The sequence below is a fragment of the Antechinus flavipes genome, chromosome 3 (assembly GCF_016432865.1).
Source record: "Antechinus flavipes isolate AdamAnt ecotype Samford, QLD, Australia chromosome 3, AdamAnt_v2, whole genome shotgun sequence".
Classification (NCBI taxonomy): domain Eukaryota; kingdom Metazoa; phylum Chordata; class Mammalia; order Dasyuromorphia; family Dasyuridae; genus Antechinus; species Antechinus flavipes.
The window spans coordinates 339,553,057-339,569,516 of record NC_067400.1 but is presented as its reverse complement, the minus strand read 5'-3'; the positions used below and the strand labels follow the sequence as shown (position 1 = coordinate 339,569,516).

At 38.8% G+C, this 16,460-nt stretch overlaps 1 protein-coding gene across 1 annotated transcript in view; it reads left to right on the top strand.

Moving 5' to 3' along the window:
- The window catches only part of MYO7B (myosin VIIB), a 113,373-nt gene that overhangs the window by 86,713 nt on the left and 10,200 nt on the right, over window positions 1-16,460 (top strand). The window contains 8 exon segments of the mRNA XM_051990624.1: window positions 878-1,047; window positions 2,317-2,498; window positions 5,401-5,528; window positions 6,785-6,942; window positions 8,730-8,883; window positions 9,412-9,570; window positions 13,613-13,718; window positions 16,048-16,161. Of these exon segments, the coding sequence (XP_051846584.1) occupies window positions 878-1,047; window positions 2,317-2,498; window positions 5,401-5,528; window positions 6,785-6,942; window positions 8,730-8,883; window positions 9,412-9,570; window positions 13,613-13,718; window positions 16,048-16,161 (1,171 nt within the window).

Sequence of the window (16,460 nt, the reverse complement as noted above, 5' to 3'; positions counted from 1 at the left end):
ACTAACTATTAGATCACACACACCCACACACCCACACCCACCCACACACACACACACACACACACACACACACACACACAGAGTTGACCCATCTGCAGCTTTTTGTTCCACAATGGTGCATAAGAGATAAGAAGAACAGAGAAGTACAGTTCCTGGCATATAGAAAGCACTTATGTTGACCAACTCTACCAACTTCCTTATCCCATTAGATCAAAAGTATCCCCAAATGGGTGAAGTCTGGGACAGAGTCTATTTGGCCATTTCTGGACTCTGACATCTTTATGGCAGCCTTCTCCAAACATCATTCCAGGAGTCAAGAGATTACATGTACTTAGTAAAGTTAATATTATCTCCACTTTACAGATGAGAAAATTGAAGCTAAAAGAGATGAAAGGACTTGCCCATGGTCATAGTTTAGTGCCAGGGTCAAGATTCAAACTCAATGTTTTCTTGCTTACACTTTACTTCTCTCCCACTTTTCTAAACTTCATCTCTCTAATCTTTCCCTTTTGGCTTCTGTTCTGGCACCATTTGAATTGAACATACCTACCGTATCTCTGGCCAGAATTTTTTAAAGAAATGCCCCCAAGTATGATGAATTGAAATTTCTCTTCTTTTATTTTTCTACCCCCCTTTACTACAGGAAATAACTTAAGTGCTTTAAAGAAAAATAGAAATAAATGTTGTTTAAAAAAAAAAAGTAAAAACAACAGGGCCTAAATAATTTATATTCTGGTAAATCTGCAAATAAAACAATCTAATATGAGGAGAATACATAGGTTGAATTATTCACACATTCAAGCTGGAGAGTAGTTTTCTAACTCTTAGGTCAGGGTTAGTCCTTGGCCTTCGTGATAACCAGCATTCTTATCCACAGGGCAGTCCAAGTATCGAAGCAGAATTTCACTCTATCCACCCTGAAGACCGAGGAATATGTGTTTATTTCCAGTGAGAGTGTGGCCATTGCTGAGTTAGTGGCCATGTTCCTGGGGGGTCTGAAGAAGAGATCCATATATGCTATGGCCATAAGAGATAAGAAGTCCACAGGTATCCTGGTTTCAGGGAATAGGGGAGGGATGTGATATTCTGGCCAAAGCAGGCCATATACTGATCAAGGATTCCATGGGGCTGGTTGAAGTCTTCTTTGGTGGACAATTGGGATTGGATGGGAAGAGGAGTATTACTGAGGACAGAAGAAAATCCACATTCGTAAGTTCCTGACCAGGCAAGAGCTAGAAGCATGTCAGTAATCAAACAAGGTTAATGGAGTTGAAAGGTCAGAAGCAAAACCCATTTTTTTCATTAGGAATAAGCTTACAACTAGCATCCATAAAGTTTAAATGGGTCTAGACCTCAGCTTCTTAAACTGTGGATCTCAATCCCATATGGATCTCAGAACTAAATATGGAGGTCACAAAATTATGACTTATTATAAGTAAATGTTTGATTAGTATACCTATCTTATATACCTGTATACTCAGGGTCACATAAAAGTTTATCAGGAGGAAAGAGGATGTGAAGGGTAAAAGTTTAAGAAGGCCTGGTCTAGAAAAGAGCCAGGTCTCTGGTGTTGGGCTGTAGGATTCAACACTGAGGTCAATTTAACAATTTAATTAACGAAATATTTAGCTATGGAATACTATTGTTCTGTAAGAAATGACCAGCAGGATGATTTCAGAAAGGCTTGGAGAGACTTAGATGAACTGATGCTAAGTAAAATGAGCAAAACCAGGAGATTATTATATATGGCAACAACAAGATTATACAACAATCAATTCTGATGGAAATGGCTCTCTTCAACATTGAGATGATTCAAACTAGTTCCACTTGTGCAGTGATGAAAAGAGCCATCTACACCCAGAGAGAGAACCATGGGAACAGAGTATGGAACACAATATAACATTCTCACTCTCTCTGTTGTTATTTACCTGCATTTTGTTTTCTTTCTCAGTTTAAATTTTTCTTCCTTCGTGATCTGATTTTTCTGTGCAACAAGATAACTGTATAAATATGAGTACATATATTGGAGCTAACATGTATTTCAACATATTTAACATGTATTGGACTACCTGCCAGCTAGGGGAGGGGTTGGAGGGAAAGAGGGGAATTCTGGAACAAAAGGTTTTGCAAGGGTCAATGTTGGAAAAATTGTCCATGCATATGCTTTGTAAATGAAAAGCTTTAATAAAAAAAGAAATATTTATGTGTTATGTATTAGCAATATCCCTCTCCCTTTCAACTTGTGCTTCCTGTCCCCTTTGGAATAACCTATCATTCCAGGTAGACAATAACCTTTATTTATCTTTGGGCTTCCAGATGACCCCACCATTCTAATGCATAAAAGAGGAGACTTGTTGATCCTGACCAAAGATGAAGAGCTAGAATTCAATGACAATTGGATCCTGGCCCACAATGAAAGAACAGACAAGACTGGAGCAGTATCCTTTGAAAACATCTATATTATCCCCACCATCATGAAGCCCACCCCCGAGATGATGGTAATGATGACTTCTTACATTTGTATCATTTTGTGCTTCTCAAAACACTCATACAACCTTGAATGTTCAAAAGGAATTTTCCCCATTTTACAGATGAAACGAGGGTCAGAACATTGAAATGACTTACCCACAATCATAAAACAAATCAGCAGTAAAGTCAGGACTTGGACACAATGCTCAGAACTTCTTCCATTATACCCTACAGAGCTAAATGTAAAGCAGAACTACCTGCTGCTTTTTTCTATAGCCAAGATCTCTGAACTACATCCTTTTTTGTCATAGATTTATGTCCCTTACCTATGTCCCCAGTTTTGTGCTTCTCCCCATCACTTTTCTAGCATTCCTGTTGGGTGTTCTATCCCTACCCCTAGCAAAGACCATTAATCTGCCACAAGGTGGATGTAGAGAGAGGTTCTGTGTCAGGAGAAGCTTCCACACTCTTTTCTGACTTGTGCATGGATCAGTGTTTTTCTTGTTTTGCCCCAATGATGTCAAGATCAAAAAACTTCAGGTCTCTTAGCTTACAAGCCTTAGAACTGTGAAAGAGTATAAAAGTGACTGGCTAAAAAACCAAAAGACAGTCACCTGTCAAAATATCTCAATTATCCATAGATCATAGAATATCAGGGCCAGAAGGGATCTTCAAGATCATGTAGTTTAACTTTTCTTTATTTCACAGATAAGGAAACCAAAGCAAATGCAGAGAAGGAAAGTGATTGTGCATGGTCAATGCAACTAGGGAAACTAAAGCACTAAAACTCATGTCCCTGGAAGTCCAGCTCTTTCAAAGCTCAGTTCATTGGTCTGAAAACAGGAGACTAGATTGGATTATCTCTAGAGGTCTCTTCCTAGTCTGGAATTCTAAAGGCAAAGGTGGTATTCTCAGCAAAGGCTAAAAAGCCTATTCCTCTTGGTGAAGATGGAAAAAAGAAGCTTCTTTTTGCTCTGAGACTCCACTTACCTCGGATTAAGCCTCTTATGGGGAGAGTAGAACTGGGTAATGATGGCTGAGGATCTGGACACCACAGTCAAGAGTGGTTCTCTTCCCGGAGGTTCCTGCCACCTCTACAGTGCTCACCACCCCAGCCCCACTCCTAAAAATACAGCATCATAAGGAAAACAATATAGACAACATTTTTGATTAATTAATTGTTTGATTAAATTTAAATTAATTTAATTTTAAAATTAAATTAATTAAAATTAAATTTGTTTGATTAATTTAAAACATTGTTTGATGTTATCTCTATTTTACAGATTAAGATAGTGAAGGTCAGAGAGGATAATGACTTTTCTATTATCAGACAAGTGGAGGAAAATTAAACCAGATTTTCCTGATTTTAAATCTTGTGCCTCCATCCATGAATTCACAAACATTTTTAATCCTTCAGATCAATTCCACAATAGTTATCCCTTTGCATGACAGCAGATCAGCAGGACAAGGAACTGTTATTAATGGAGAGTGTATTAATCTCTCAATCAATAGCATTTATTAAGCACCAACTATGAGTTTCAGATTTAAGCAAAAAGAAACAAAGACAAAAATGAAATAATCCCTGCTCTTATGGATTTTACATTCTATTAGTGGAGACAACAGGCACATATGCAAAATGAATACAAAGTCTTTTGGGGGGAGTGGGAGGAGGTAGTAGTATCAATAGGAAATTAGGAAAGCATTCTGTAGAAGATGGTGCCTTAATTTTGAAATAAACTAGGAGTTCTAAGTTGGATGGAAGGAAGGAGAGTATGGTGGGCATGGAAGGAAGCATGATGTCATAAGTGAGACACAGGAAGAAGGTCAGTTTGACTGGACTTTAGGTGATATGGAGGGAAGTAGAATATAATAAGCCATATTTGAAGCAGTTTGAGAAGGGCTTTAGATGATAAATAAGGGAGTTTATAATAGGTTGGAACTAAGCAGAGAAGGCTTTTAAATATCAGGTTGAGGATTTTAGATTTAGATTTTTTTTCTCTGACTCAGGTCAGAGAAGCTATTGAAAATTTCTGAATAGAGTAGTAACATTGTTAGATCTGTATTTTATGAATATTGATTCAATAGCTATAAAAGAGGTGGACTAAAGAGGAGACACACTGGGAACAGGGAAGTTATTGGAGATTATTGCTCTAGTCCAAATGAGAAATGGCAAAAGCCTGTACTAAAATTCTTGCCACCTACCTTTCCCATAAACAAAAAGAGTGGGGTTCAGTAGGAAATGGCAAAAAATGAGACAGATGGAAAAGAGGTTATGGGGGTAAAATGGACAAAAATTGGCCACTAGGAGCATATTCAAGACAGGGAGAGGGAAGAGGTAAATTTTCTAGCCATAGGATGGAAAAATAGAATTCATCAGGGTCCCCACCTTCCAGAGTCAGCTAAGTAGAAGAGGGAGAGAAAGAGAGAAGAAAGAAATGAGAGTGAGAGAAACTTCAGTTGCAGAGTTCATCAGTTTTCTCTCTGGAAGTGGATAGCACTTTTTCATCAAGAGGAAAGCAAATCAACTAGATGGCTATAACTAGTGGGTGTGCCTGTGTGGGTAGTGAGAAGGGGATGGGTATGACAGAGATGGTTTTAATGTAAAAAAAATTGTAATAGCCACAATTTGGCTATGTGGGGTGAGTGTGGGTAAAGAGTCTGAGTAACTAAGAGGAAAATGCTTAGGTTAGATATTAACATCTGCGCCAGAGGTCACACTGTCTCTTCTCTGATGTGCCCTTGGCACTTTGTGCTAAGTGCTTGGCTATGTCATCAGCTGAAAAAGATTAAGGGCCTGGAGCTATGGACAGGTGCTTTCCTATTTGGAGAGTCCTTCCTCCAGGTCTGCCCTCAGCATTCAGCACATAATCATGGGACAATACCTTGTTGGGGTTCAGAAGAGTGTTTCACTTGGGGTATCTGGTTTTTTAGAGTCTGTTGGCAATGTCCCCTGAAGATCGGAAGCTGGCCATGCAGAATGCACCGCCACAAGAACTTGCAGAAGAAGAATCGAAGGGAAAGACATATACCCTAGAGGAGTATTCCTATGAGTACTTCAGGTAATACCCGTAGGAAAAATACCCTCCAGGGCCACAAACAGGTGAGACCCAGTTCAGGAGTTACAGACACCCAAGGAAAGATTCCATACCAAAATTCTGTAGTTTAGCCTCCATCAGCATCTTTTCATCCATTTTACAGATACATTTTGCTTTGACACACTTCCCAACAAAACATAAAGCCAATGCTGCTAAACAAAATATACTCTCCAAGAACAATTAAGAAAATTTCTAAAAAGGATGATTGCAATGGAAAGTACTCAAACTTTTATTCCCCAAAAAAGTAGAATGCAAACTTTGACTTCAATCCTTTGGTGTCAGGTGTTGCATAGCCTTGACCTGAGTTTTGTTGCTGTTTAATGCTGTCTTCATTTACTTCAGGGTTTCTTATTTTTTGGTGTGTGTCATGGATCCCTGGGCAGTCTACCAAGTGGACATGCCATAGACCCCTTCTCAGAATGATGCTTTAAATGCATAAACAAAACATCTCAAATTTAAAAGGAAAACAATCTCAGAATGATACTTATTTCATAGTAGAAGAAATGCTAAGTTTCAGTAAGAGGTTAGTGAAAATAAAGATGTAATTTTTTTTCATCTAGGTTCAACCATTCCTGCAAATCTACAAGAACCCCCAATTTTCATTATTGTAGTCATCGTTCTTTTGGTTTTTCTTTCTTCTGTATACGTCATTCTATATGTCTTCCTCTGTGACTCTAGGTTTTTCTTACACCTCAAAGATTCCAATATTTTTATATAATACCATTTGGTTAGTCATTCCCTTATCATAGGATACGTAGTGTAATTGGTTAGAGAGTTGTGAAGGATAAAGCTATAAAATAAGACAGGTGGGACCAATTTGTGGATACCTTAAACAGATTTGTGTTAGTTCAATAAGCCTTTGTCGGCCCCATAAGAAAGACTGAGAAAAAGGGTGAGGATCCCAATTCATGAGAGCCAAGGGCATTTATTTAGTTTTGTCTCATTCACTTCACATTTGTTCCTCCCTCTTTCCCTTTTTCTTCTCCACCATTTACTTTTTGATTCTCTCAGATATTTCCTTTTCCCAAACTTTAGCCAGCTGGTGATTTTTCTCTCCTTTTACTCCTCTACTTACTTTCTATCCATTCCCTCTTGTTTAAGCTTTAGGATTCCTTCCCTCTAGTTTTTTTGAGGGGTGGGACCCTGCTATTCCAACTGACTGATTCCATTATCTTTGGCAAGAGTTCTTAGGCCATAACCAAGCTTCTCTCCTTTCCTAGGTCCCCTGACAAGGAAACTATCAACAAAGCCATGTTCCCCAAGGCTCGGGGTAAGAGCCAGCTGTGGGAGTATTCCCGGGAGCCTCTCAAACTACCTTTACTGAAAAGAGTTCATGCAAATGTGGATTTTAGAGACATCGCCTGCCAGACCTTTGCTGATATCCTTTCTCTGATGGGCTGTGCTTCCCTTCCCAATTCCATGGAATGGGGGCGGATAGGGAAGCACGGTGCTTCGGCAAGAATTCCTCCTCAATACACCCTCATGTTGAGGTGGGAGGCAGGGATTCCTTGTATCTCTTCCATGTAGTTTCCCCAGTACAATTTATGTTTTATTTCCCTCAGGAAGAGAGCTAAGAGCAGACCTGGTCTCCTCAGGATAAGCAGTAAATCACTGGTGTCCCAAGTTGAGAAAATGAAGAAAAAGAAAAAATAGCTACTCAGTCAAAAATCACCAGATAACAAGTGCCAAACAAAGACTAGAAGGTTCAGGAGGGTCCTGAGTCACAAATCTTTTACTCAATCTGGGCCTATTATGCTCTTCTGCCTATCAAATGGGATCAGTGATGCAGAGAGATATGCCCAGAAATGTTTGCACCTAAGGCAGGCAGGTAATCCCCCCACCTGCAGGAAACAGGGAGGCTTCTATGTTGTTGAAGGAGGAAACACTGTGGAAGGAACTCATGACTACCCTCCCTGGGGATGGGGTCAGTGCTGTGAGGATAAGAAATTCCTCCCTGGACAGTGTTGCCAGCCAATTTTATTCTATAAATTCCTGTAATTTTCAAAAGGCATGCTGAGTTCCCATTAACAAAGAAATTCTGGAAAGAATAACAGGATCAACTGTTCAAGCTATTATTTCATTGAATTCCTGCTGGGTCATAGTTACTCTGTTTTGAGACCCTGGGAACAAAGTCCCATGGCTCCATTCTATTTAAAGTCTGAAATAATGACTATTCCTACCTGCTTTGTAAGTTTTCATTAACCTTAAAAATAATTCTCAAGAAAGTTTAAACTCCTTAGAGGCCATAAATTTAAATTATGCTATAAAATTTTAATCAGAAACAAGTTAACTGAAATTCTTTCACCACCCTTAGCTTTAGGGGGAAAAGTGACAAGTGACAAGACAACAAGCTGATATTTGGAATTTAATAAAAAGGGGGAAAAAAGCAACTTCCCTGGAGTGCTCAGCACTCATTGAGCTGCTCTACCTATTCAGGAAAATGTAGTTGAATTCATGAAGATCCTCAGTCAACAAAGACAAATTCAATCCTGGTCATTAGACTGGACTGTCTGAGGTGGGAAAGGGGATTTAAATCATTTTTAGCAACAGTATAAGATCAAAAAGAAGTTTCAAGTTCACTTTTCATTACCCCCAGAATTCAATAAACCAGAGCCCCATCATCACCATTCTAATAACTGATGTTTATTTATTTATTTAGCTGACACTATCTAGGAAGGATATCAGCTTAAAAATGTACTTGGACTCTTGGAACATGCAATATTACATCATTCAAGCCTCTTAACAACCTTATGAAGTAGGTACAATAAATATTGTTTTTGAACTGAGACTCAGCGATCTCACATGACTGACCTATAATCCCATAGCAAGTAAATGGTAGAGGGAAGATATAAACTGTAGACTAAAGATTGAGAGCTAAATAGAAGGGCTTTAAATGCTATTTTATAAAGAAACTGAAGTATAACAACTGAAAATTAGTGACTTTTGTAGAGTTACCAGCTCAGGAGCTGTGTCTGAGAAAGGATTTGAACTCGGGTCTTTCTGATTCCAAGTCCAGTGCTCTTCTGGGACACGTAGCTGTCTCTAGCCCACTCTACTAGTTGAGTTTGCATTTTAAATGGCATATATGCCTTCCAGAGCCTCCATTTCCACTTTCCTGCCTCACCAATCTCTAGCAAATTCCCCTTTTCCTTCACTATCTCCCACCCATCCTGAAGTACATGGGAGACTACCCAGCCAAGCAGGCCAGAAACCCCGTGGAACTCACCGACCAGATCTTCACGGCTCCTCTCCAAGAGGCTACATTGAGAGATGAAGTGTACTGCCAGATCATGAAGCAACTAACAAATAACACCAATAGGTAGGCTATAAAAATTTATTCTAAAAATTGTTTTTTAAAGATCACAGAGCCCAAGTTTTTAAAAATCCTGTTTTAATAACCAATCTGAGAATTATTTTGCATGACTATGCCTATTTATTATAGGGATTTTTTTCTTTTTTCAGAAGATATGAGGCAAAAATAAATTATATATATATACATATATATACACATATACATATGTGTGTGTCTGTATAAACATTTATGTCTACATATGAATATATACACATGTATGTATGTGTATGTGTGTGTGTACACACCCACACACACATATATATGATGTATGTATACATCACTTTACCTTAAAGGGGAGAAGATCAAGTTGGGTCTAAGGCTCTCTGATATTTCTCTTTATTGTTCCCCAAGGCTGATTGTGTAAGAAACACATAATTCTTGTCCCCTGGGGCTCTCCAGGATTCAGTACATAGTGGGTTTCCCAACATTCCCAGAGATCAGCTCTCTTCTTATTGGCCATGATGGGTGGCAAGTGACGGCTGGTTGCTTCTCCAGTTACAGCTTGGAGCGTGGCTGGCAACTTCTGTGGCTCTGTACCGGCCTCTTCCCCCCCAGTAAGACCCTGCTGCCACACACCCAGAAGTTCATTGAGTCAAGGAGGAAGAAGCAACCCATGGCACCTGACTGCAGCAGAAGGATTCAAAGGGTGGTGAGGTAATCGTGCCTCCTGTCAGTCAACTAGGTTCTACTGTATTAAATACTATCAAAGAGATAAGAAAAGGAAAAATTCTCAGACTCAAGAGACTTCCATTCTGATTGAGGAAATCAAGACTCACTCATATTGGACAGGGGGGAACAGTACAGGAGAGAATATAATCAAATTATCATTTTAGTTAGAAGACCTTCGTATAGATCAGATTAAACTAGAGGACCTTCTAGAAGGGGTGAAACTTGAGCTGGGTCTTCAAAGATGGTAGAATTTGGATAAACAAAGAGAATGGGGAAGAGGCAGAGAGGATGGGGGGAGAAAGTCTGGCACATATTGAGCAAAAAGAAGCAGACTGAAGGTGAAGGACCTGTTCATACCTGCTGCTTTAGAAGTTGAAACTGTTCTCAATGAATTAGCCTGAGATGGGTCATCTGGGTCTCTTGGCTCCTTCCTCTCCTTTTTGGCTTATTCCCTAATTGTTGGCAGCTCCACTGCCTAAGTCTAATCTTAGAGGGCAGGCTCAGGAGAAAGCTTGTTAAAGCATCCCCCAGCTCTGGTGCAAAGGTTGGTGGAAAAAGAAATGCTAGGTGATATTTCAAATGAGCTTTCATGTGATTATGAAACTATAGTTCTGTGGATTATCTGTGGTTATCAAATATCTATCCTCTTCCTTGTGGTTTCAGAAAACCTGGAGTAATTCATAGATCAAGTAACTGTTTCTGTCTATCTTTTTAAGATAGATATTTCTCTCTTTTCATCTCTTACTCATCTCCATCTCTGTCACTATCTCATTCTTTTTCTCTCTCATTCTCTTAGTCTCTCATGCCTCTCTCTCTCTCCCTGATGCAATCTTCCCTACCACATGTGTGTTTTCTCTATAACACAATTTTTATTTCTCTCCCTCTGGCATGTTTCTTTCTCTCTCTTCCCCTTTTCCCTCTCTTTTTCTGCCTTGCCCTCTCTCCCCTTCTCCCTTCTTTTCTACTGTCTATTTCTCCTCCCCTCCCCTCGACTTTGTGTTTCTCTGAAATTGTTATCTTTTCCCTTAAGCCCTCCTTTCTTTCTAATTTTCTATTACTGTCAAGGGTACTATCAGATATCCAGTGATCCAGACTCACAACCTGGGTTTCATCCTTGACTGCTTGCTCTTTCACACATTCAATCAGTTGGCAAGTCCTTTTGAGTCTGCGATATGAAACGTCTCTGGTATATACTCATTTATCTCTTCAGCCTTCACTGACCAGTTCCAGGCTCTCATCACCTAACACCTGGATTATTGTAAGAATCTTCTCCCACTCAGTTTTCTTCTTCCACTCCAGGCCACCTGTTTGTCTTTTAGGCTCTTCATAACTTGACCCTTTTGTACCTTTCCAATCTTCTAATATTTTACTCCCTTCCAACCACTTTGCACTCCAATGTCATTGGCATTTTTGCTGTTCCTCACACAAGATGCTTCATGTCCATACTCAAAGCATGCCTGAAATGCTTTTCTGCTATGCCTCTGCTTTCCTTCAAGGCCCAGCTAAAATCCCATTTTCTACAGCAAGCCTTTCCTAAGCTATATATATATATATATATATATATATATATATATATACACACACATATATATATATAGAGAGAGAGAGAGATACACACATATATATGTATATATACACATATTTATTTGTACTTAGTTGTTTGCATGTTGTCTTTCTCATTAGACTGTGAGTTCTTTATGAGCAGAGGTTGGTTTTGTTTTTCTCAGTATCCCAGCACACAATAGACGCTTAAGGAATATATATTGATTTTCTCCAACTGTCAACCTTGTTCCTTCTTCTCCATCTCTTATTACTTCCACCTCTCTCTGTGATCATACCAGTGGGATTGAGGGAATAAAAGTGAGTCGAGTGATCACAATAAAAGTGATCTGGGCAGCAGCCTCACTAAGGACATAGGCGTTATTGTACCTTGGCCAGGGCTGTCTCCTCAAGAAGAATCTCCGTGGGTGAATTGGGAGGGAGAAGGCTTGAGGCCTGAGGAATAAAAAAGCTTTGGACTTCCCGAGTTTTCTGATGCTGACCCAGAGAAAGCTGGTTCCCACAGAAATCTTCTTATTATTTCCTAGTTTAGGAAACTGACCTTTTTCCTCCTCTAGCCAAAGATGATGATATGTAGACTTCCCTCATTTCAAACTATTTGGCATTGGGCTCTAGCTGGATGTCCATGTAGCACAGTGCCAGGAGGGCTTTACTCCAAATAGCTCTCAAACCATCCTCTTCCCCAGTCATTGATCTGACTTGACTGGAAATAGTATAGTGACCAAGTTGGGTACAGCTTCCTTTTCCAGTTCCCCCCATTTCTTTAGTTTGAACACTGAGAAAGAGACACTGAGCTAAGGCTGCCGGAGGGTATTGGAGCTGTCAATACAGACAAATACTTTGGTCTTCAAAAATGGCAGATTAGTGGACATATCCATTGCATCTTGGATAGAAATTGTAGCTGGAGGAATGGAGGTTGAACATAAAGAGAATTACCCTAAAGAAAGAGCTTATCAAACTCCAAATAAAACTATAAACTCTCTGATCCTGGAAATATTGATAGGAAGAAATATACACAGATATCCTACTTGTCTAATTTTGGAACCAAATTTCCCAGCAGTGAATCAATGAGTCAGTAAACAACAACAGAAGTACCTACAAACAAGCATTCACTAAATTTATTCTGTATTGGAAGCCTGGTCAATGAGAACCAGTCTTTAGGAATACCCATTCATATGATAGGCATTCATTAAGCATCTATTATAGGCAGCTAGGTGATCCAATGGATAAAGCACCATATCAGAAACAGGAAGAGTTCAAATCTTGTCTCAAATACTATTTGTGTGAGCCCTCCACTGCATCTAGTGCAATCTCCAGTCATCCTCTTTATCTTGCCTCTGGACCCTGATGGCTTCAGAGGAGAAAGTGAAGTTGGTTACTTTGCATGTCCTCACTCAAATCAAATTCACCTGCAAGTTACAGTAAGACCTTCCTGATGTCATGGCCCTTTTTGAGAACAAAGGACAACCAATAAAATGAATGATTCTGGGCAAGTGACTTAACGCTGTTTATCTCAGTTTATCGCCTCTATAAAATAAGCTGGAGAAGGAAATGGAAACTACTCCAGTATCTTTGCCAAGAAAACCCCAAATGGGATCATAAAGACTCAGACACGGCTGACACAATTCAACAGTAACAATTTTGTGCTAAACATTGAGGATGCAGAAAAAAAAATGAAACAGCCCCTGGCTTCATATGTAGAGTTTATATTCTATTGGAAGGAAACAACATAAACCTAGATACATACAAAATAAATACAAAGCAAATTCCATTGGGTGGAGAGATGTTAGTAATTGGGAAAATCAGGAGAAGTGGCCCTTGAGTTAAGCATCTAAGTGTTATTCTATCTAGTTGATGAGAAAAGGGAAATGCATAGCAAGTATCAGAGATAGGTTGCATAAGACTATGAAAACAGGAAATTAATTAATAATAATAATTTATACTTTATATTATATTAACATTTTATAACATTATATTAATATTTATATAATACTTTAAGGTTTGCAGAGAACTTTACAAATATAATCATTTTTATCCTTATAACATCCCTAAAAGATAGACGCTATTATTATCTTCATTTTACAAATGAGGAAACTGAGGCAAAAAAGGTTAAATAACTTGCCTAGATTCACATAACTAGTCAGTGTCATCTGCACTTACCAGTTGCTTAGAAGGAATATTATAAATGGGAACAGCAATTTCTCTGGATCTTCAAATACACACAAAAGAATAATGGATATAGAATTGTGCTCTTCACCCTTCTATGACCAACAGCATCCCCCAGCTCCTGCTTGATTAGCTAGGGTAAGTGGGACAGTCTAGGGTCACTGAGCAAAATTATTTGGCCCATTCAGTTTGAATCTGAAATCTCAGTTTTATTAACACCATATGCTGACCCACTGAACTTACAAGCACAGGTAGTTCTGATGCTGATCTTGGCCATACTCTTTGTGCTGTTTTTTTCTAGGACTGGCCCCAGGAAGTATCCCCCTCACCACGTGGAAGTGGAGGCCATTCAGCAGAATGTCACCAGAATATGTCACAAGGTTTACTTCCCCAATGACACAGATGAGGTGAGAGGTCCTTGCATCTCCTCCAAGTATGAACTCCTCCCATATCCTCTGTCTGGGCATCGAACCCTGAACTTGGGTCTGCTAAAGATGGGATGTTACTAGAGGTGTGCTAGTAAATATTTAACAATTGGCTTCTCAGAAGGGAAAAATGTACCCATGATACACTTCTAAGTTTAATCTATATTATTAACATTTTATCACTTTTTTTTAAGTAAAGACAATCAACAAAAGAGTAAGTGAAGAAATAATTTGTCGCATTTGCTGATTTCTGAGGTGTGAATGCTCACAGTGAAAACTTAACAATTGGCTCTAAGCAGGTATGATTTGGAGCTATCATCCTCAGACTATTATTAGTCTGACTTCTGAAGAGGCAGCTAACTATCTATTAGTTTTTGAAGGGTAATGTCTTAGCTAATCTTTTCTGAACTAAGAGAAACCAAAAGTGGTAAAGAAGAGAGAAAATTTAAACTCATTTTTTTGCCTCTGTTTTTTTAAAAATAATTTTTACAGATGCTTTTTGCTTCTATATTATTTTCATTTCCAAATATATCCATTTTTCATCCCTACCCAAGAAGTCATTTCTTGTAACAACAAAAAAAGAGGTGCAGAGTGGGGGGGGGTGAGAGGCAAACTTAGGAGCACAAGTCTGACAATTTATGAAATGCTTCACACCTATAGTCCACCTGTGTAAAGATGGGTGAGAAATATACTTTCCCAGATTCTCTCTAAGGTCAAATTTTCAAGTTTTAGCTTTAAGGACCAGCATTTTAAACTTCCCAAGAGTGTTCTCATTTGATTTCATTTTATCCTTACAACCCCACCTTGTGAAATAAATAGAACAGGAAATGATCTACCCATTTTACAATTGAGGAAGTTGAGATACCCTGGCTTGAATTATATAGAAAATTGATGAAAGAGTCATCTCTAGAACCAGTCCTGACTCCTACTCTAATCATTTTGTTTAATTCAAGAATCATTAATTATCTTTTGTTGCATGTCTAATACCATATGGAATACTATAGGATTCAGACTTTTCCTGTCCTGCATAAATTGTTGAAATGGATAATATTGGGGAGGGTACTTCCTGTCTCTAATCCTGCCCTATTTTCAGGGAGAAGTCCTGGTAGAAACTGAAAGGGCCAAAGACAAAGAAACAAGTGGAAGAAGGAAAAGGAGAAAAAGCCATGGTTGAGAAGCTATAAAGTAAACCACTGGCCCTTAGATAATGAAGAGATAGCTGGTAACTAGAGGCAGTTAATCCTTAAGTCTTTAAAGATAAGAAGGTCATAGATTCAGAGCTGTTGTTGTTCAATAAGTTCAGTCATGCCCACTCTTTGGGATTTTCTTGGCAAAATTACTAGAGTGGTTTGCCAATGGCAAACAGGGTTAACTGACTTTCCCAGGGTCACACAGCTAATATGCTTCTGAGGCCAGATTTGAACTCAAAGATTAATCTTCCTGATTCCAGGATTGGTGATCTATCTACTGCACAACCTTAAAAGTCAACTAATCCTTAAAATATAAATAGATAGATAGAAAAAAAAATTTAAAGTCAACTAAGCTAAACTATGAAGCCCCAGAAACTCCAATGAGAAGGAGTAAGTGGTAGGACTAGGGCTCAAACCAAGGATCTAGGATGCCAAATCTAGTGGTCTGGAAGAGCAATATAATAGAAAGAATTCTAGATTTGCAGTCAAAGGACCCAAGTTCTAATCCTAGCTCTATTAGTCACTGACTCTGTGACCTTAGGCAAGTTATTCTTCTACTTAATTTCTTCATATGTAATTTGAGGGGAATATGATGTCTCGCTCACTGGCCCCAGCTCTAAAGAATATGAAAGATTGAGGCAGCTAAATGGAGCAGTGGATAGAGCTTTGGTTTTGAGGTCAGAAAGGCCTGGGTTCAAATCTGTCCTCAGACACTTAACACTTACTAGCTGTGTGACCTTGAACAAGTTATTTAACCCCATTGCCTCACAAATATATATATGTGTATATACATATGTAGTGATATATTTATAATTTTATATCAATATATTACATATATAATATAGGATCATGAATTTTAATTCTGACTTATTTTCTTTACATTCTCACAGCAGAGAAAACAGCCCAGCCTCTCTTGAGTTCCAATGGAAAGAGTAGAGGGAACGCTCACTTGCTCATGGATATTCCCACAGTAGAAAGACTCACCCGGTTATTCTGCTTGGCCATATTCCCTTTTATCCAGTGATTGGACTTCCTCATTTTCTCTTGTCCTCCATTCCAGTCCTTCCCACATGTAAGATCAGTCTTTTCTCCCTTGTAAATGATAATCCTGTTTCTTTCAGATCTTTGAAGTTGGGACCAATACAAAGGTTCAAGACCTGTGTCAAAATATCAGCACTCAACTGCAACTAAACTCCTGGGAAGGCTGTAGCCTGTTTGTCAAGATTTCAGACAAGGTATGGCAGTAACAATGGTAGTAGGCAATTGTAGAAAGGGATTGTTGCTCAAGTAGGATGAAAAATTTGTTTGGGAGAGGGGGATACCGACTTATCCTAACTGATGACATTTTACTGATTACATGAAATCCTCAAATATTGGAGAGCCTTCTAAAGAGATCATAATCACTTGAAAGTTTGGCTTAATTATCCAAACATGAAAAACCAAGTGGATGAAAATATTGAAAACACACATTAAAGCTGAGAGTCCCACAAAAGTCAAGAACTAGTTGACAATGATTGGTCAATTAACTATAGCA